The sequence below is a fragment of the Cryptomeria japonica genome, chromosome 2, assembly GCF_030272615.1.
Source record: "Cryptomeria japonica chromosome 2, Sugi_1.0, whole genome shotgun sequence".
Classification (NCBI taxonomy): Eukaryota; Viridiplantae; Streptophyta; class Pinopsida; order Cupressales; family Cupressaceae; genus Cryptomeria; species Cryptomeria japonica.
The window spans coordinates 7,425,829-7,448,125 of record NC_081406.1 but is presented as its reverse complement, the minus strand read 5'-3'; the positions used below and the strand labels follow the sequence as shown (position 1 = coordinate 7,448,125).

General features: G+C 34.9%; 1 protein-coding gene across 1 annotated transcript; it reads left to right on the top strand.

Moving 5' to 3' along the window:
* The first annotated feature begins 16,173 nt into the window (after positions 1-16,173).
* On the top strand, positions 16,174-17,491 carry LOC131873734 (disease resistance protein RUN1-like). The gene is made up of 2 exons (XM_059216920.1): positions 16,174-16,813; positions 16,897-17,491. Exons 1-2 carry the CDS (start codon positions 16,323-16,325, stop codon positions 17,489-17,491), a joined length of 1,086 nt encoding a protein of 361 aa, XP_059072903.1. The 5' UTR covers positions 16,174-16,322.
* Positions 17,492-22,297: the final 4,806 nt, after the last annotated feature.

Below are 22,297 nucleotides of genomic sequence, written 5' to 3'. Positions count from 1 at the left end.
GAAATTTATTCAGCTGTAAATTATGATCGCAAGGTTGAACTAGACTATATTATTGAACCAGAGGCTTGTGCATTTTTGCAAGAATGGGATTTTGGGAAAGCTGATACATTTTTCTAAGAAAATGAAACAAATTAAAATGTAAAAGAGTTTGAAAGTCTATATGACTATCCTTATATGTAAAAGAGTTTGAAAGTCTATATGACTATCCTTATATGGATATGCATTCATACAAAAAAACCAGTATATAAAACATCTTCTTTTGATGTATCTCTAGATGGGTTCTCAGTGGAGTGTGATAGTGAACAAAACTTTGAGTTTTTTTTCAATTTAGATATGTTTTTCCATGATGATTGTGATGTTGATTTTCAATTTGGGCCTGATTTCAAAATGCAAATGAATGAAGAATGTGTCAAAATTGTTGATGGTCATGACATGGTGAATGGTATCAATTATAATTGGTACTCCAAGCAAAATTGTAACAAAATTGTTTTCAGAATATCCATATTGTTACATGATTAGAATCAGATATTTGACAGGGAAAAGAATTGGTTTTTATATTTGGTGGCCTAGTGCCATGAAATAAATTTGAAGTCTAATTTGTTGAGTAAATTATGCAGTGATTTGAGGATCCCAATAAAGAGGGCACTTGGTCTGCTATCACCAAAGAACTGGATTCTTGCTATGCCCACAAGGGACATATATACCCAGAAAAATCCACTGCCTATGTTGAAAAAGTCAATTATATCACTCAAAATAACATTTCCAAAATCTACCCCAAAGGCCTACTTTGGAGGACCATAATTTGAAACTCTTTAACTTTCATGTAAAACCACTTGGTGAGCATTTAGCCTACTATCAGTGAGTCTATTTATCCATTTGCGGCTCCCCATAGTCAAATATGATATGTTTCCCAAGCAGCAAGTTTAAGAGTTTTAAAACAGTTTTACAATCTACATATAACACATCTTTCAAATAGCCATTTTCAAATCTCAATATCTTGGTGATTAGCGTCTTTCTAGCCAAACCAATTGTCCCTCTCAATTGTCCCTATGATAATGTACCCCTTTGCGCATTATCAAATCCTCACGATCAGATTTAATATTGTTTCAATGCTCAAAGCAGATGCAACTTTTTAGGTTTAACCACTATTGTTTACAATATATGTCAAACTAGCCTTATGTGGAAATTAATATTTCAAACCTAAATAACTTTTATGCCAAACCATTTGGTCCGTATAATTTTCTATATTACAATTAAATCCTATGCAAGATTTTAGAGCCCCAGCACTCTGTTAGATAGTTTTTCAAAATCCAAACTGTATGCAATTTATTCAGTTTTGCAAAGTACAGAAGGCCAACTTTGAGAATTAGTTTCTTGACACCTATTGATCACTATGAAAAACATATTTGTAAACATACTTATGTTACCTTCATGTACATGCGTGCCAGTTATCAAAGATATTGGACACAATTTGACATTTTTTCAGACCTCCAACTTTTCATGCTTTAGAATGTTTTCAGAACAATGTTTTGTCAAAACAATTTCAGAAGCCTACTTTAGCGATTAAAATTTTGAAGCCCAAGAATGACATTGCAAATCTGGATGGTGGAAATCATTTTGGTATATATGGTTGCATACCTATGTGATTTCGTGAAGAACGGGTAATTTTTGATAGGTTTTTTAATTGTATCATAACTGCTCCTGAGCTAGATTGGGCATCCCAAAAATGTTCGAAACTCAATTTAAATCAAAGAATGTTACAAGTTCTGGCTCAGTCTTAGGAGTCTCCAGTTTTGATTTCTTGAAAATCTAAGTTCGTTTGATACATTATTTTAAAGCTTCCATTTTCTTTTGTTACTCGCTCACACAAACCAGTTTACAAAGCAAATACTTCAAATTTGCGAGCTGCTAAAAACCGGACAAAAAACCAGTTTTATTTTAAATATCATGCCCCCTCGCAAACTTTCATGGCTCGAGGGTGCCTGGTTTGTCCTCATTGAAATTACATGGAAATGGTGGCAGGAGGAATTAAAAATTTGTCAATTTTTCTATAGTTGTGGAGATTATTAAAAAACATTTTAAAACGTAAATAAGAAGTGATTTTCAGGGAAAAAAAAATTGGTAACAAATATATATAATTTTATATAGTTTGTAGTTTTATAACCTTATGAATTTTTCATAAACGTATTACCCTGCATACCCGCAAATCACTGGAGAAGAAACCAATATCGGCACACGGAAGGGCGGAGGACACCACCATTCCGCTGGAGGATTAGGACATGCGCGGAGACGACACACGTGAACTATTTGTTAGAGTGACTTGAGGAAATTTTATCTCATGAATGTAACAATTGCCAGGAATCCACAAAATTAGATTTGTTGAAAAGTTACAGAGCCAAATGCTTTGCCCATTTCCTCTCTGCCTACGTAAAGTTGGGGAGGCTCGCACAAGGCATCAACATCTATCACAACACAAAGAAGCATGATAGTAGATATACTTGCAAAGCATGGATGCATAGACAAAGCATACGAACCATTGACAAAATTGTCTCAATGAATGTAATGATTGTAGATTTGCGAAAATTGGATCTATTGGAAAGGTCGTAGAAACATAAAACCAAATATTGTCAGTGGGCATAATAACGAATGCAATTCAATAATCTTTGTCAATATTATCTCAACCCGTAGCATAATGGAACATGGCAGACATGAATGCAAACTATGGAAACGCAAACAAGGCATATAGATCGTTTCTACAAGCTTGACTTTATTGCCCATGCTGATTATATGAATATGCCACTTAGACCTGCGGTGGTTGTGTGGATGTGTTTTCTTGGTGCCTGTATCCCATAGATGAATACCAGCTAAGTAGTTTTAAAACTACTCTTTGATTCTAAAAAATGTTGCAACCTCTATTCTTCCCAAAAACGTCTATGTAGAAGATGGCAGGTGCATGAAATTAAAATAGTATAGAGGAATTTTTGTTAGAAGTTGTAGTTGCAACAACCCTCGTGAGCATGTATGCAAAGCGTGGAAGCTTGGAAAAGAATATTGCTCTAGTATACTGAAAAGGTGGATAATGAGAGCAATGCTTCTTCAAAAATAATGAAAACTATGGCTATCGTCAGCAAAATTACAGTGGTACCATAAAGTTTTCATAATCTGTTCATCATATAAGAAAGAGCAAAGATTAAAATAGTTGGCCTTGAAAGAGATTGTTCACAGATAGAATAAAGGAAGGCATTTAGGAAGTTCACCCAGACAGAAAAAAGTTTCCTGGTGCTGAAGAAGCTTTCAAAGCTATTTTTACAACATTTAAATTTTTAATTGCTTGAGAAATCCAGAACAAAGGGACGAGTATGATAATCAAAACACAGCTGAAGTGGATGATTTGTGCATAAGATGGATTTTGCAAGGAAGTTCCCAAAATCTTTGAATTTATGAAGCGCTCTCGAACACATCTTAACATTAAGTGAGCAGGTATGTGAAGTACAAATAACAAGGAAACTGATGAAAGAGAGGAACTAAAAGGATACATGGACATAGTTGGATTGAAGGCCATAAAATGACGCATGTTGTAGAAGTCAAATTACATCCACAAACATAAGAGATGAGTACAATACAGATGCATACAATCCAACATTGTGAAATAAGAAATTAAAAAAAGGATAAAAATCAAATGGGCATGATGAACAAAAACTGAATAGAATAATCACTGGAAAAATCAATTTTTCACGAACATTTTTTCATCCATGAGTGAAATTATTTTTCAGTAAAGATTTCTGATAAAAGGGGCAATGTTAGGAAAAAGCTAATTCCAACAAGGTTTAGGGTTTGCATTGAAGGTGAAGTAAAAATCAAATATTGGGTAAGTAAGAAGCATGGGAAGAATACACTCAAGTAGATACAATTTTACAGATTGATAGAATGAAGGTAAAGGAGGAGGATTGTGATCACTGATTTTATTCACCAATAAAGGGCTATTATTCAAAAGAATAGAATACATTGATTTTGTTGCAGAGAAGGTGTGATAAATACTTTATTTTGAAATAAAAGTTATTAAATCACAACATGAGTATGAAGCTATTTTAGGGGAACGTAATTTTCATTAGTAATGTAATCTGAAATTGCAAAATGGGAAAAATTCAAATATGAAACTACCGTTGAATGAAGGAAATTGAGAATCAGTGCACATATAGGAAATTTAGTGATGAAAGGAGATTATGTTTTCTCAAAGATGATCAATATCTACACACATAGAATAATCAAATTTTATTTGAGATGAAATAATTTTACAAAATGGGATAAAGTTGAAGATGAAGTGGAAAATACATAAGGAAGGTTGATGTGTTATATTAAATATTAGAAGATGAAATATTCTTAACCTATTAATGAAAGAAATGAAATGCAAGGACTATGCTTCTTTGTGGGAGTCCAAGTGGAAGATTATCAAATTGATTAAATATTTTGTATTTAGAAAAAGTGGTCAAGCAGGTCTTGTTACTAAAAGATGTAATGGTTTGAAGTGCTCCCTTAATTTTATAAAAGGGAAATCAAAACCGAGGGGATAAAAAGAAAAAGAAAAATAGAGACAGAATCAGATTTAGAATTAGAATAAAAAGCATTTAACATTTTCCATATAAACATTGTAATATATTTTTAGGGAATCAAAAGAGACATGTATGAAATTATTTTAGTCTTAGGGTGTTTTGAATTGTTCATTGATGTTAATTTGAGAATATCATTCAACCGTCTCCATATTTTTATTTTCTTGATTGTATGAATCAATGCATCAAGAATACACCTTATTTGTGTTACCGCGTCATTTATTCCTCATGGCAAGAGTGGGTCGTCTTTCACTTTTTATGTTGGAGTCTTAGTTCATGCCATATTACCTTGGTTCAAGTCCTTAATGCATCCTCAAATCCTTTTTCTAGTCATTTAAGTCAGGTTCAGACAATTGATTGAACTCTTTGAACGCGTCGAACCATTCTGAATTGGGTTCGAGAGGTTCATTTAGGTTCAATAGGTTCCAAGGTGTTCAAAAAAAGTTTTTCGTACTAACATTTTCTCTAAGTGTTTTGCAGCGGCTCTTTAATAAAGTTTTTCCTGTTCGGTGATATAACATTTGTGTTGAACTTATTGAACTGAGTTCAAAGGGTTCAAATATGTTCAACGTGTTCAACACAGCAAGTGGTCAACAGTTTAACGCGGCGTACATCTTGAACTACTTGAACACTCAAGAAGTTGGTTCAAGATGTTCATACGGGTTCAATATTGGTGGGTCCCACGGTTTCTAATGTTTTGGGAAGTGCATTTATTGCTAAATACGGAGAGGCAGAACCATATTGTAAAGTGATGTCATTCTTTGGCTTTTTCAAAATAAGTGAACGTTTTGGGAACTGGCAGTTTCTTAAAGTAGGTCGCCATGCATTCAATGCATGCGTTCGGGGGTCTAATCTACCAATTTGCCGCGTTTGGAATGAAATTGTGAAATCATTGCATTTAATGTGTCTGTATCATTACCTTTCTCAATAAGGTATGAAAATCATTTGTGTTCTGCATTTGCTACTTGTTGCTGGATTTTTGTTTATGCTATCCCTGGATAGGAGTCTTTCTTGCTGCTAGCCGTCGTCCGATTATACAACTGTGAAGGTGAGTCTTTCCTTATTTTCTCTAGTGTTTTCCCTTGCATTTTCTCTCATACAAAAGGTTTCACTGCAATCAAATTTAGGTTTCTTGTTTTGAAATCATGAAGTCCACCCTACACTTGTTTGGAAACGTCTTTAGCTTGGCGTTCACAGAAGCCATAGTTAGTGATACTGACCTGAAAGGAGAGAACCTTGAAGATTTGAAAGAAAGGGTGTTCAAGGGTGTTGATAAGTCTTTTTGTACAGAGATTTTGAGTAGTGGACTTTTAGAAGCCGCGGCCTTTCCTCCAGCAATTCCTTGTCCAGAGTTGGTTTGGGAGTGTATTGCCAGATATGACCCTGTATCTGAAACTATTAAAAGGGATAATGGCGAAACCCTTCTTGCCATTAACCGTGAGGTGATTGCTTCAGTTTTCAAGATATCGGATTATCAGTTTTCTAATTTCTCTCCTGCCCAGTCAATCAGTGAGTTCAATGCAGATAGAGCCGGACACAGGAATAATGTGGCGAAATTCTGGTTGAAGGTCCCTCAAAGAGGTGGTTCTAGGCTACCTAAAAATCCTCACAAGAACCACATGTTGCAACATATCCACAATGTGATGCTTCTGTTGCATTGAGCTAGAGGTTATGCCGAAGCTTATAGCTTTGATGATTGGATATATTGCTATGTGCAATTAGGTCTGGAAGGAAAACAATATTTGGATTGGGCAGAGTTAATTGCTGACTCAATGAGAGAGCAGTTGAGTCTAGCCAAGTAGTTTCAACAAAACTTCTTCATGTCCTCATATCTCTTGTATTGTCTGGCCTGTGTTAAAGAGTTAACGGGTATACCCAAGCAGCCCACTGAGGAAGATGTTCCGGTGTATGAGTTTTATCCAATGCTGCAAAAAGACAATGCCCTACAAGATTTCAGAAGGGTACACAATGCATTCCTGGGTGATATGTGTCATGAACTGAAGGGTACAAAGGCCAAACGGATTTTAGATGATGCACAGACCTTGATTAAGAAATTTAGTAGTTTTTACATCCAGTTCCCATTCTTTTGCTATATATGAGTAGGAGGCTTTGAAGAGGAACCCTTCAAGCTTCCGCACTTCTGTTCTGATTGTTTTGTCCTAGCAGAAGTATGCAAACAACTGGCTTCTGTGGTCAAGAAGGCACAGCCTAAGACAAGTGGGAAGGTCATTTTCCAATACAATTGGGAGTGTTATCTTGTAATTCAATGTTTGATGCACTACGTATAGGAGCAGACCTTAGAAATTTTAATTTCTCTCTATATTCTGAAAGAAAAGGGTTTGACAATAAAGGATTTTCTCAGAGCCTTGGCTTAATGCCTTATCTTCCCACGCCACAATTAGAAAATTTCTGGGAAGACTGTTCAGATGAACTTGAAGTCTTCAAAAGGGAAAACATGACATTGGTGTTGGAACAGGTTATCTATTTGCAAATAAGGTTAGACATTAAAGGGATTGAAGAGGATTATCTTGAACTGTTTGAACCAGGGTATTTAGCCCATGCAGAGATTGAAATGCCTCCAATTAATTGGGATGAGGAGGAAAATGATGACATACAATTGAGAACCGAATGAGTTCTGGAAAGAACCGTGGCATGGATGGCTAAAAAGAAAGCAATGAAGCTAGGTGCCAAGTCCCTTTTTGCAAGAAATATATCTTCACCAAAATGTCCTTCTAATAGTGCTCCTGTTCGTGCAAGTAAGGAAATCAAGTCGGCTCAGCCTAGACGCGGGTCTAGCCCAACTCTGGATTTCAATACCACTCGGCATACTCAATCACGTAGTGTCGCCCAGAGGAAGATGGACCAAGTCAAGGATATGGGAGTAAAAGATGTCGTGCTTGAGGCTCAGATCTTTGAAATTGAGGATTTGGATGGTGAAGTTGCTTGTGCTCTGGACTCCCAAATGGTGACTGTGGCTATGACACCACTACCAAAAATGATTGAAGGAACTACTCATTCTGCTGTGACTCCTAAATGGTTAACAACCTCAGTGAACAAGAAAAGAAGCTTTCTTCCTATGACCATTCCAATTCAGGAAATGGTTGCTAAGTACTCCGAGAAGAATCCAAAGCCAAAGAGGTTCAAGACCACTGCTCACCTGAACAATGACGAAGAAACTGGTAAATGGACGGTGGAAATTGCCTCTTACAAACTGAGAGATGAGAACAAAGAGGCCGGTTCTGATGATTTTGAAATCACAAAAGTAGAGTTGGGAAAGATGAGCAGGGATACAGATAACCATTTTTTCCAAGTGTCAGCAAGGAAAATGCTTACCCGGTTAGAGAAGGATGGATGGGAGAAAAGAGAACTTAAAAGACACATAAGTGTTTTGGCTCAGTTCATCAATAGTATCGGTTGCCTTGGAGCAATTCCAATATCCCATGCCACTGAGAATTTTGACCCAACTTTTCCAGAAAACAAGAAGTTGATGAACCAAGTTCAACGGGCTAAGAGCATCGCTGAAGCGGTTGAGAAGTGGATTGAACAAGTAATCAAAGATGGTGAAAAATACATTACCAACTCCCGAAAGTCGTGTGATGAAGTACAAAGCCTGATTTCTGAAATCCAAAACCAGCTTGTACCGTGGGAGAAAGAAGAGCACAAATGGCAAAATGTCCTGCCTCTGTTTACCAAAATCGAAGAGTATGGGACTACCAGATTTCTAACAGAACATTCAATTAAGCTGGTAGCTAATGAATGCCAACTTTTCGTGCTAAAGAAAACTATCATGTGGCGGGTGCTTACCTTTCAGTCGGTAATTACAGATGCAAGAACTTCCATCTATGAACTCCAAGATTTGCAAAGTAGTATAGTCAAGGATAATAAAGTGGTTAATCCCGATCATGACTGGGAGTTAGGAATCTGTGGGTCAAGCACACAGGAAGCAATCAAATCCTTCCGGTTGAACATGGAGAAGATTAGAGTCAGGAGTAGCTTCACACTGGAGGATATAACCAAGGTAGCTAGGATCGAATCTATGGTTTTCATTGGGAACGATCAACTGCCGAAGCACTCAGAGAAGATGATGCAACACAAGTGGAATAAAGAAGTGTCAAAGGCGAAACTCAATGCAATGAAAGTCCCAAGCCAATCAATGATCCAGGAACTCACAGCTGCTCATGACGCCCGTGAAGACGGAGAAGATGATGATGATGGAATATGACATAATGCATCCACTTAGGGCTAGTTTTCTTTATTTTTAAAACATTTTTCATAGTTATGCAAAAACTTCAGGACAACTGTCCCAAAATACTTTCTGTTGGTTTCGTAACTGTTTTATTGGGGAGTGGTCGAGTTTTAGGGAGACCTCCCCTGTTTAGACTATAAATTAAGTAAAACAGATGGTAGAAGGGTGAGATTTTAGTAACTAATTCTGTGAACTTCGACTGAGTGTTTGTTTTAATATTTTCTGTTCTAAATCAAAGGAAGAATCAGATGATTGAGATCTGTGGTGGAAAAAGATTGGCAGATGTATTTTTGTGTCTTTGATTGCATAAGGATATATATATGAAATCTGATCATATTATTTTTGGGGAGAAGAAAAATCTATGTATTTTGAATCCGAATAGATAACATGTCTTTTCATTTGTTCATCCGATCAAGTAACAGTAATTGATCATTTCATTACAATGTTTCATTATTCCTTTGATGTTCTTTCCTTTGAATGTATTGTTTACTGTAGAAAAGATTCATGATTGAGGGCGGATTTATTTTCCTTGAATCTATTCGTCTTTATTTGGAAGAAGTATATTGAACTTTGTTTCAGTTGCTGTAGTTACATGCATTGAAAATTAAGAAAATAGTTTCCATTATTTATGAGACATGAGGAAAGTTATAGCCTTTCATCCAAGAATGAAATAGGTGGCCTTACACACTTTCTGGTTAAAAGCTTTTCATTTGGATATAAATAAAAACAAAAACACATTTTATGAAAAATTTAGATAGGGAGCTGTACCTAGGTAAAAATTCAGAGGGAAGTGATTTGAACAAACACTTACCCAACTATTCAGTGAACCATTTGTTCTTAAAAGAAGGTAACAGGGTTTTTAAAATTAATCATTTAAAAACAAAGAGCAAATCTGTTCACTAACAATTTGTCAGTGCACCTTAATGCTCTTGTCTATTTAGTTTAGTAGATCTTTTGGAGGAAGAGTTAAATTATATTAAATGAATACAATAGTTTGGAGAAGACAAACCAGATCAGTAAGTAAGGTTCAATGATTAGCATACTTGCACATTTATGCAAAGCATAAACCAAGAGTAGTGCTAAGCAGTTTGACTTTCAAACACCAGATTCAAACAATATATTCTTATGACTTTGTGGCCCAGGATAAGGCATTGATCAAATTTCATTTCAAAACCAATCAAACTATCATATATTTTATTTGCAATTATAGAAACAGGAGTAGGCGTTCGTTTGTATATAAGTATCTATTTCAAATATTCATGCCATTCTGAAGTATAGGCTGATTGAAAGTTTTATAGAAAGTTATAATCTACTTGAGTATCAAAAGGGTACACCCACCTTGGTATAGCAGAACCTGAAGGGCAGGAGAAGTCAATTCTTTTCAAGGTTGATTCACATTCGTTGGCCAAATTAAGTGTTAAACCTAATCATAAAGCATGATTCGAGTTTGAAAGCGTAAATCTACAAGGCTGTAGATTTATCTATAGATGTCTTTTCATAGAGATGGTGATATTGGAGAACTTTTAATGCTATATGACATGATGTAAATGTTCTTCCCTTGTCTTGTTATAAATTAGTATATTATCAAATAACGCTAATACAAACTTTCTTAATAATTTCTTAAAGATGGAATTTATTAAACTTTGAAATGTAGATGGTGTATTAGTAAAATCAAATGATATCACTAAAATCTAAAAAATGATTCATAATTCTTAAATTCTATTTTGAGAATATCTTTTACAATGATTCAAATTTGGGGATAATCCAATCTAAGATCTAACTTTGTAAAAAAACTAAGTCCATTAAATTCATCAAATAAAGCATCAATGATTGGAATAAGAAATCATTGGATCCTCCATATTGGTTAGAACACTCCTTAATTTTGTATTATATCTCCTTATAGTAGCTCTAACAAAGTTAGCATTGATAGAGACATTGGGCACAACCAATTTTCCCATGTCTAATACCCATCCATTCCTTAGAGGAAAGTGTGTCATTCATTGATAAAGTTACCACTCTAGAATTAGTAATTTTGCATCTCTAACCCAACCTAGAGCATTAGCCATCTAATCATCTAGACCTCTAGGACCATAGATATTTTTTCGCCTTCAAGTGAACCCAAGGCAATAGAAAAAAAAATCCTTCTTCAAACCTTTTTTTGTCATAGATGTTATATCCATTGTTCTAGACTTAGGGTTTGTAGACAAGTTAGGTTCTTACAGTTTATCACTAATTATAGTAATTAACCTTAAATTTTGATTCAAACTGGACAACAACAATGATTACAAGCTAAAAAATATGAAAATAAAGAAATTCAAGTGAAAATTATCTGATAATTATCACTTACAGATTGTTGCATAGGAAACCCTAGTTTGCCAATTTCATTGTAGAGAGGTCAAATCACCAAGGAAATAAGATTGCAATAAAAATTACTTGTTAAAATGGCCCCAATGGTATATTTATGTTGATCAAATGGACAAAAAAATTGACCATAAATAGTATTTTCACCATTATTGCACATTCGTTCAACCAATGAGGCTAGAACTACTCATTCTTAAAGTTGAGCATGGACTATTGATTTGGCAAGATTGCATCAAGATCTACAACTATGATTAAAATATCAGATTTGAAAATGCTTTTTATATTCTTGAGATGACTCAGACCAATCAAGGCACAATATATGAGATAGCATTTTATACCATGTGAAATAGTTTGCATCATGTGTTAGCATATCACACACTCACAAAAGGAGATAATGCCCACCTCTCTAACACCATGCTACTATGACAAACCTTTCCCATCATTGTAGACCACTAGGCTCGCCTCCAATTGGATCTAACAATTTTGACACCATGCTAAAATCAAAATAGAGTTGACTTATACAAATTGATTTCTCACCTTAGTAGATCTGGCTTGGACCAACTAGGACACATGACACAATCATACAGGCTCACAACTATAACAAATTTGATAGATTTAGAGCCCACAAGCACGTGACAACTATCGGTCTTACTTTAAAAGATTAAGACCTAGACTTGGGAAAATTTATAGGGATAGAAGAAGCTGGTAGTTGGGACTTAGGGGATGGTTATGAATGAGACTTGACACATAAAATTGTAACTTAAAGGGATGCAATAGGATATAGCAAGTCACTTGCAAATTAAAAAGTAAGTCAAGGGTTTATGGCTTAAGATAAAGACATTACAAACTTAGCTAGTTTTACCAAACCTGATGAAAGAAAATTAATATAGAAACAAAAATGATAAATATGCCAAAAGAGAAATAACACAAATTCATTTCCTAGATGCATAAATATGATATATGAAATAGAGGTAAATAACTGCAGTCAAACGGATGAAAAAATATCAAAGGAATAGTACAAATTCATTGATAGAAAAACTCACAATGTAAAGAAATATATCTAATATACCAACCATATACTCTTTATTTACTTATTTTACTAAAAAGTTCAAAGACTCTTTCCCTTTGTATAAAATAAAAAATTCTAGTCTTCTCCTCTAAAAATTCTTCCATAGCCCTCCAAAACTTAACCCATCTTCCTTGAATATCTCTATAGTTAATAACCAAGGGAGAATTTTCTGTTCTTATAACTATTTCTTCTTAATTTACGAGTTTCAAAAAAAATATTAAATAAATTACAAAATAACTCTTGTGCACATAATATTTAACTCATTCATGAGTAAAAACATTGTGACCGTGAACATTACAATAAAATAATGTACACCATCATGAAATTGACAGGTAAATGATCATCACTACATCATGAAGTGTTTCGTATATGTTGGTTGTAAATACGCCTATAACTTGCTAAAATATTGCTTGCAACACATTTGCAATCAATATCATATATATTAATCATGCATGTATCATAGATTGGATTTCATGTTTAAATTTATAGTGTGAGGTTCTTTGGCATTCAAGTAAAATTCCCCGCTGTCTAATTTAAGTGACTTGCAACATTCAGACAATTTCTCAAATGGATTTTATTTTCTAGTGTCTCCAAAATAGTATGAATTTTCTAGGCTCTCATCATGGTAGTTCCATTGGTAATTCACCTAGCAAGAATAATAGCGAGAGTAATATATTTGACCTCAATATCAATCAGCCTTTCATCTCTTGAGAGCATAGATTATAAAAATTCATCACAGCATTCCTCTCTACTTCTCTTTCCAATTAATACATCGAAAAACTTAATAAATATCCTCCTTGCCTTGATTCCTCTGTAGTAACGAGTGCCTGGAAATTTGATGGGAAGGGATAGCATTGAATCTGATACATGATCCACATATTTTCTAATTTTATTAATATCATCTCTTTCCATGCTCTTGAGCATGCCACACATTATCTTGAAAGCAATATCTAGAGTATAATCAAACACTCTGATGGAGGACAAATATTTCCACTAGGTGAGAGCATGACTAATGAGGTTATCAATGTGTTGTAGGGATTTGGCCAGAGCCTCTACCGCAAATAGTTCACCCAGCAGCCTTCTCAAACTTGATATGAATTTGTTGTTTGACATAGAGCAAACTATGTTGTCCTACGACATCCTGCATAGATTTAACATAACTCTTGATGAACTCCGAGAATTCTCCACTCAAAACAAGTTTTTCCACTTCTGGTTCGAACATAAACACATGGGTTTTCCCAAAGATTCGAATCTTGACTGCTCTGTCAAACCTAAGGTGGCATCGATAGACGAATTCATAAACTCCTCTGTAACTTTTGTTGGTAGCAATGAATGCAAAAGTCTCTGCGAAGAATGTGCATCCTCTGCTTCCTGGTGGCTCACCATTATTTCCATGCAATGAGAATACAAATATAAAGTGAGAAATAAAAAGTGACATTATTACTATTACCATTGCTAAGATGGTCCAGTGCCATTGTTGCACTATAAGCGTGTCCAAAAAATAGCAGAACAATTAGAGTTAAAACTATGAGCTAAATGACTCAGTTCTTCATCATAATCATACTTCTAACTTGCTGGTTGAGATGGTAATTCGTGTGTTCCCTTGAAGAGTTTCTCAATCTAGAACTCACGGTTAATAGCTTCACACCTTGCAGATTAGCAATGGCAACGATCTTATTTGATGAAGATCTTGTTTTGATATGGCTGCGTAGTGAAGGGAGGCAATATGAAAGAACATAGGAGAAGAAAAATAAACTAGAAAAATAATTTTTATTGAATGATTGCAAAATGCATTACATTTGTCTATTATTTATAGAGAGTTTCATCCTGTGTAACTAGAAGATAAGACAAACTGTCTTCTGCATACATGGAGGAATAATCCACCGATCATAACAGTTTATACGGTAGATAGGAGATAAAACAGAAAGCTAACTATCTAATAACTATGCATGAACAAATATCGCCCAATTTATGTTTGAACTAACTGTTTGCATAACGGTGGATAGAGATCCGAGCACAAAGCCAACTGCAGATAGCTATGCAGTCGGAAGGAAATGAGAACTAACTGTTTTTTTTAATTTCTTGCGGTGCCTAACGTGACTGCATGCAATTTGGATCTGGAGAAATTATTCCTTCCAACACATAGAGGAAGGATGTGTATGTTTGTGAATCACATGTCGGGCTCCGAACCTTGTCGGGCCTCGACATTATTCACAACATCCCAAGAGAATAACCCATCATTTATGTTTGCCTCGAATGTGTGGAACTCATATTTTGAATGCTTCCATAAATTGCTGGATAATAAATTGAAAAATTAAGTTCTTCCAATTTGTAAGAAATTTTCCTTCAGAAATTTGTCTCATGAAGCAAAATGAAGTCACAAACATCCTTATAAGAAGAATCTACACCAAGATTTATAATTTTTCAACATTAATTGTTTTCATGATTCGAAAATTTGAAATATTCTAGATGTATTAGGACATGTTTTGAAAAATGTATGAAATGATATTCCAAAGAGAAAACTAATATGAAGGTTTGAAATCATGATCAATAAGATATGGCAAGCTTGAGAAAGTTGGAATTTGACCATGTTTTAAAAGTAGACCAACATACACTACTATAATTGAATTATTGTATTCAACATTTGAGCATTAATGGAACCATGGAATATTAGAATTTTTTTTAAAAAAAGACTAAGCTTGTTTTTTCTTTCCAAAACAGCAATACTTATCATATGAATTAAATAATGAAATTAAGTGATAGTTTCCCAATGATCTAATTAATTTATTTAACTCAATAACAATAAAAGATTAAAAAAATTAAGTTAACATTTAATAAAAATTTCATCATCATATCTATTGAAGTTGAGACTATATATTTTATTATTTTTTATTAATTTCACACAAGGATTAAATTATTTAATAATTAAATCTCAAATAATGAGATATATATGTTCGATATATATGTTCTAGAATGTATATGAGATTTTTAAATTAATTGCATTATTAGTTAGATAATGTGCTCAAAGTTATGTTGCCAATGCAAATGTTGATAAGTAATGCAAATGTTGATAAGTAATGCAAATGTTGATAAGTAAACACTTTATTGTACTTTATTATCCACATGTAAACTGTTGGTGTGAGAGATAATTATTGTTAACGTATGATGCTAGCAGATGGGAAAGGATGTTTAATTTCTAGAGAGCACAATTATTCTTTCAATATTTTTGGTCTGCAATTTATAATTGAAACACTTTTCTCCTCTAGTAAACACTTTTTGGATTGAAAGAATTACGCACCCCATGTGCAGAGGATATTCTTATTGTCCAACTAAGCTCTAGTCTAACCTTAGTCTATTGTTTGGGTAAAAGTTTATCTTGGCCAAGTGATCCTACGCCCCTGCTTGAAGCTGTACAAAAATTGCCTTGGAGTGAAGTCGAACTTGGGTCAGTTTTTTAAGGCGGCGGATCAACCAAAGGGAAGCATAAAAAGGTAATTTTTTAAAGGCGGCTGATCAGCCAAAGGGAAGCATAAAAAATTGGAGTAATGGATATTTGGTTTGGATATTATCGTATGGCCATTCTTGAATCACTAAATAAAAAAGAGTTGTCGACCCCACCTATCCTGTCAACATTTAAGGGCGGCGGAGAAAATGTTGGAGTGACAGATATTTGCGTTGACTAATTATCATGTGAAAAGCCAAGGCTTGTAAGCCCAATGTGCATGCAATGTTCTAATCCCAACTTCACACAATATAAAACAGTATGATAACATAAAACTTAATCCACACTAAAATAAATATACCATGTACATTATACTATACTGATATAAGAATTCCGTGTAGAGCAAAATATATATAGGAATATATACATGAAATTTGATGTCTTTTATACCCCATACGTGGATGGTATAAGAGAAAATGGGAATATGAACATAAATAATTTGCACAGCATATCAAACAGAGTGCAAACTAAACGGAATCCAGTCTATCCTTGAGCAGTTTATCTGTTCTCATCTTTGAGAAAAGTTGCAGACGCAACATGTCCCTCTCTAAGTGGTCTTCAGCCGACTCCTGTACTAACAAAAAATATTATCATGATGTTTTCTTGAGCTTTCGCGGCGAGGACACTAGAGGTTTTGCTGTTCAATTACATTCTGCTCTTGTTAAAGTGGGCATTGCTACCTTCTTAGACAGTAAAAGCTTGGAGAAGGGTGAATATATCTCCCCTTCTTTGAAGCGAGGCATTTCGTCAAGTAGAATCGGTATTCCTATTTTCTCCAAAAGATTCGCAGATTCGAAATGGTGCCTGAAGGAAGTAGGGTTTATGGAAGAGTGTGGGAAAAGAATCATACCTCTGTTTCACAACGTTTCTCCTTCGGACGTTCGTAACCCGGATGGAGGCATATATGCAAAAGACTTCGAGGAACATGAAAGTCTGAAAACCTTCAAGCCTGAAGAAATCACTAAATTGAAAAGCGCATTACAGCGTATTGGCCGTATACCTGGCTGGTCACTCGATCAAATTTCCGGGTAAGCTTCCACTAAATGAATTTTTTTTCTTTCCAATAGCCATGTGTAAACTATGCCATTGATATTAGTTTACCCTTTTCCAGGGAGGAAATTTTGATTAAAGAAGTTCTGGAGAAAATTGTGAACATCTTACTTTCAGAGAAGGGCTGTCCGGACATTCCAACATGCTTTGGTTTAGACTGGCAAGTGAAGCACCTCTTGAGATTACTAAACAGAGCAGATCGTCAGAAGGAGGTTGTGAAAGTGGGTATACATGGGATGGGCGGGATGGGCAAAACAACCCTCGCCAAGGTTGTTTACAATCGACTCCTGTACTCTCGGTTTGGATTGCATTATTTTGTACTGCGTGTTGGTGAAAGATGTGACGAAAAAAATGGGCTTGTAAAGATGCAGACCCAGATGCTCGAAGATATCTCACCATTCAGAGACGAAATAGATCATGTTGATAGAGGTAAAGCTCTCTTGCAACACTTTCTCAAGGGTAAGAAAATTCTCCTCCTGCTGGATGATATTCAAAGTTCCGAGCAGCTAGAAGCTCTGGGGGGGAATTTCACTGACTTAGGGGAAGGTAGTTGTTTGCTTATTACAACGCAGAATCAACAAATTCTAAAATTGGCCAAAGTTGACGAAACTCACGAGGCGAGGGGGCTTCCTCAAGAACATGCTGTAATCACATAAATCTGTCCACTTAATTAAATGAATACTTAGTATTTATTTGATTATTTAACCATCAATTAATAATTAATTAAATTAATATTTAATTAATTCATCTTAACCCTATTCTCTTATTAATTAAATAAATTATTCAATTTATTTGATTTAATTCACTTAACCAAATTCAGACCATTAATTAAATAAATAAATCATATTTATTTAATTAAATCTTCTCTCACATTTAAATAAATTAATATTTATTTAAAACCCCCAAAATCCCACCTCTCACATTTAAATAAACAAATCATTTATTTAAATCACCTTTATCCTCCACCCACTTGTATTTTCCTACAAAAGCAAGTTGCACAACTATTTTAAATAAATTATTTATTTAAAATCCTATTTATCCTCACCCACTTGAAACCTTTAAGGGTTTCCCTTAAAGTAGTCAAACTTGATGGCTTTAAAGTCTTCAAACTTGATGGCTTCCTTCTATAGTCTTCTTAAGACTTTAATGGTTTTCCTTAAAGTCTTCAAGCCTTTAATGGTTTCCCTCAAAGTCTTCAAGCATTTTAATGCTTTATCTTCATTTTCTCATTTAAATAAATTAATATTTATTTGAATATTTATCCAAATTCAACTTACACCATTTAATTGAAATAAATGATTTTATTTTAATTGAAAATACCAAAATTTCTCCCACTTGCATTTTCCTACAAAATCCACTTGTATGCCTAAACCCCTTCTAGATTCTTCTAAACCCTTCCTAATTAGCCTAATCCATCCCCTAAATATTGTCACATTCCTAAGCAAATTGGAGTCACTTCTCAAAGACTCCAAAGTCTTTGAAAAGCAATTAATGCTTTGTGTGTTCAACAAATCAAAGCCTAAAAGTCTTGGATAACCTTTGAAAGCTTCCAACCTTCAACCACTAAATGGCTCAAAGTCTTTGATAACCATTGAAGGCTTTCAACCTTCAACCACTTAATCCCCAAAGTCTCCAATAACCATTAATGGTTACCTCAAACCCTCCCACATGGTTAAAACATTTGTTTTGACTCAACCTCTACCCAACCCAAAGGTCTCATCAAGCCTTTAATGCTTTGACCATGATTATCTCTTAAACATTTGCACAAAGGTTTATCCTTGGATTAACTCTTAATCCAGTGGGTAATCTTAATTTAGACTTGACCCTTACCTTCTAGATAACCATGAGGTCTTCTCAGGCCTTTAATGCCTCCAACCTCTTCTCTCAACCCAATCCTATGTTGAAACTTGTCACCATTTTATTGGTGCCAATTGTGCACATGGATCCCCAACTTTCAATCCTAACCCTTGTTAAGATTGCTCAATCTTAACCCTTCATTTCCCTATTTCTTCTATAAATAGAACCCTTCTCCTCAAGCAAAGGAGAAGCATTTTAGAGTATTGTTGTTATACTGGCATTAGCATAGAGCTTTTTCATAGCATCACTATCTACTCTAGCATAGTATTTAGCTTTTCATTTCATATTTGAAGCTTAGTATTAAATCTCAATCCTCCATAAGCATCCATAGTGCAAAAAGCTGCTGAGAGCTACACTCATTTGGGACTTGGAGAGGAGAGGAACAAGGGAGGAGCAACTATGAGCATCTTGATTAGCTATTTCATTTTATGTTTATATGCTTTCTATTTCATGCTTAATATCTCTCTTGATATGCCTGTTTAGGATAATCTTTTGTTGCTAACACTAACGTTTGTTTCTTGTGCTCTTGTGTGTGTTGCCATCAAACAGATTTTCTAATCCTTTTTGCAGAGCATCATTTGGTGAACCCGACGTGAATCCAAACACCAAAAAGATCATTTTTTTTTTTAACCAATAACATGTTTGAATGTTGAAAATGTCACACAGGTTGCGATTTTGACACTGTTTTGGTGCGTTTGGCATTATTTTGGCACTATTCCCCCTGTTTCAGTGCTTTTCCCTTCTCTGTCTTTCCCTTTCTTTTAATACGTTTGTGTTAAATAGTGCCTCTGTTCAAACGCAGACTAGCGCTATTGTAACAAAACGTTGTACAAATCACTTTGTAACCAAAAAAAATAAAAAACCAAAAAAAAAATAAAAATTTAGGCTTGTAGAAGCCCACCAAATAGGCGGATTTTACTAACTATTTTTCTCTTTTGTGCAGATTTAAATTAGATTAAAGAGTAGATTTATATTTTTTTACTAACTTGTTTTTGAAGTTGGTTTTAAAAATGAATTCACTTTTTATTTTGGTTTAAAATTAACTTCACATTTCAAATTTGGGCTTTTGAAAAAGAATCACACATTTGTTTGGGGCTATTAAAAAGAATTTCATTGTTCAAAGGTAAAAAGAACCACAAACTTATACAAAAACAACTTTATTTTTTTTGCAAGTTAGAAAACAAACTTCGTTTTGGTGCTTAAAATCAACAAGGCAAATTTTATTTCTTGCATCAAGATAAAACTCACAATCCACACTTCCATTTTTGGTGCAAATAAAATTCACAATCAACTTGTCTCATTTTTAAAGCAATCTTACTTCATGCAAACGTGTTTTTCATTAAGTTGACCAGGATTTTCAAATTCTAGTTTACTCAAACAATTGCCTTTGAAAATTAAAAAGAACACCATGATTGTTGGAGCAACATCTCCAAATAGTTAGATCACATTGCAATGACAGATTAAAAAGAACAGGTGTTTTTCGTGCTTGGCACACTTGTGCAAAGAGTTGGTCGAGTGGTCCTACTTCTAACACACACTATCCTCTCCCTTGGCTTTCGTGGTCCTAGGTGCAAGAGAAAAGTGTTAGTAACACTCACATTTTATCTTTTTAAGAGAGGCCTGCCAAGGGATCGATACTCTTGGGAACGACCTCGAGCGGTAAATCCTTCGAGCCGCTATAGAAATCAGGTGAGAGCGAAAGCTGTAGCCTTGGGTATAGCTGTTCCTACAGTGTAACTGGCCGAAAGGACAAATGGGCCCCACCACCAGTTACAAGGCTCTTAAGTGAGTCACTGCAGAATGAACTTATGTCCAAAGCCATCGAACATGACTAAACACCTTTAAGTAGTAGCCCACCTGTTCTATTGATTGAGGATATTTGAGGTATAATTTAGTGCAAGAGCATAGATGGTTTTGCTCCCAAGATACTCACCATACATATTTCCTTGAGTAGAAACATAGCTTTTTGAAAAGTCACTTGTGGCTTGATAAAAGTGGTGACTCCCCCATCATAGGGATCATCTATTTGTTATGCTCGTGCAAGACTTAGTATATCACATCCTTACCTGCCATGGCGGGATTCATAAGGTATGTAGTACCAAAGTCGAAGAAATATCAAGATGTGGGCTAAATTTATCACAACTGGCCATTTGACCTTAGGGATAAAAAGTGTTTGAAGTGTGTTCGTTTTACAGACCTAGTGCGAATTGAGCCGACTTCAGGCTTTGGAAATACACCTTAAAATAAATCTAAAGGAAGGGTCAAAAACAAGTCCAAGGATTGGGTTGATCTAGACCCATACTCATTTGTGCCTTTGAGGCTACAATCTTGTGTTTGTGTGCTTGCTTTGTTTTCTTGTCAAAGAAAAATCAGAAAATCAATCCCAAAAACAAAGTATTCATCCAACATCTGTCAACACAACCAAAAATACCAAAAACAAAGTGCAAACAAACAAAGAGTCAAAAATTTATGACCATTCTTCACATCTTACGAAAGAAGAAGTGTCATCAGAATATTACCTTGAAAAGAAGACCATTAAGCTCAAAGGCTTTGATCAAAAGGAGGAAATTCTTCTATCTCAATAGACAAATCTTTGTCTCACATAGAGTCTTTCTACATCGCATGCGTCTCTATCTTCAAGGTAAAACAAACGAGTTTGATTCCGAATCATTGAACCGCAGAGCTTTTATGCAATATAGAGCTCTGAGTTATCACAAAAATCAAGGAGGAAAGATTAATCCCAACTTCTTCCCAAACATCTGTATCACCTACAACACAGCTCGAGAAATGCCACCAACGCCTGAAAGGGAAGAAGTAGAGTTTGTTCCATTTGTAACACAAAGTTTTTATTAAAGTTGAAAACAAAACATCCATCATCTCATTCATATATCATTTTTCCATCATCAATTCATCCCAAAACTCTCAAAACATTCAGAGGTTCTTATCCCAAGATCCCTTTTTAGACATTGCTTGAATCAAAGACATCACATCACTTTTTAGATTGTTTCTACATCTAGGATAAGCTCATCCTAAGAGACACATCTACGTAGGTTAAAACTAGTTCATGAGTGAATCCTCTCATTGCTAGGTAGTCAAAATCTGTAACACATCTCAGATTTCTCTACACCTTATCACATCCAAACTCATCAAAACAAACAAGCAATTCAAAGAAAGAATTCTGGTTACATTTACCTTTAAAGTGCTAGAGATCCACATACAACACAAATCACCAATCATCAATCTTTCATTTCATCACCAACTCATCATCATCTTCAATCAACTTCAAAACAAACTTGCAAACAAAATGGCTCAAACCCGATCGCGATCAAGGCAACGAGAAATAGAAATTGAGGAAGAAGAGGACAATCTCAATGAATTTCAAGAAGCACTTGGAGGAAATGTAAATGATGAAAACCCAAGTACTCCTACTCCGTCAACAATCGAAAGGGTTCAGCATAACCCTCATTTTAACAGATTATTTGATGAAATACTAAGGAGCAATGCGGATGCTCACTTTTTAAGACTCGCTCAAGAAGGAGCCAAACTCCCCTCTGACTTTGATCTTGCCCAATTAAGACAAGCATCAGAAAGACAAAGTCGCCATG

Coding starts and splice junctions, on each gene's coding strand:
- LOC131873734 (XM_059216920.1), top strand. CDS start 16,323: ATGTCCCTCTCTAAGTGGTCTTCAGCCGACTCCTGTACTAACAAAAAA. Junction 16,814..16,896: donor TCACTCGATCAAATTTCCGG/GTAAGCTTCCAC, acceptor ACCCTTTTCCAG/GGAGGAAATTTTGATTAAAG.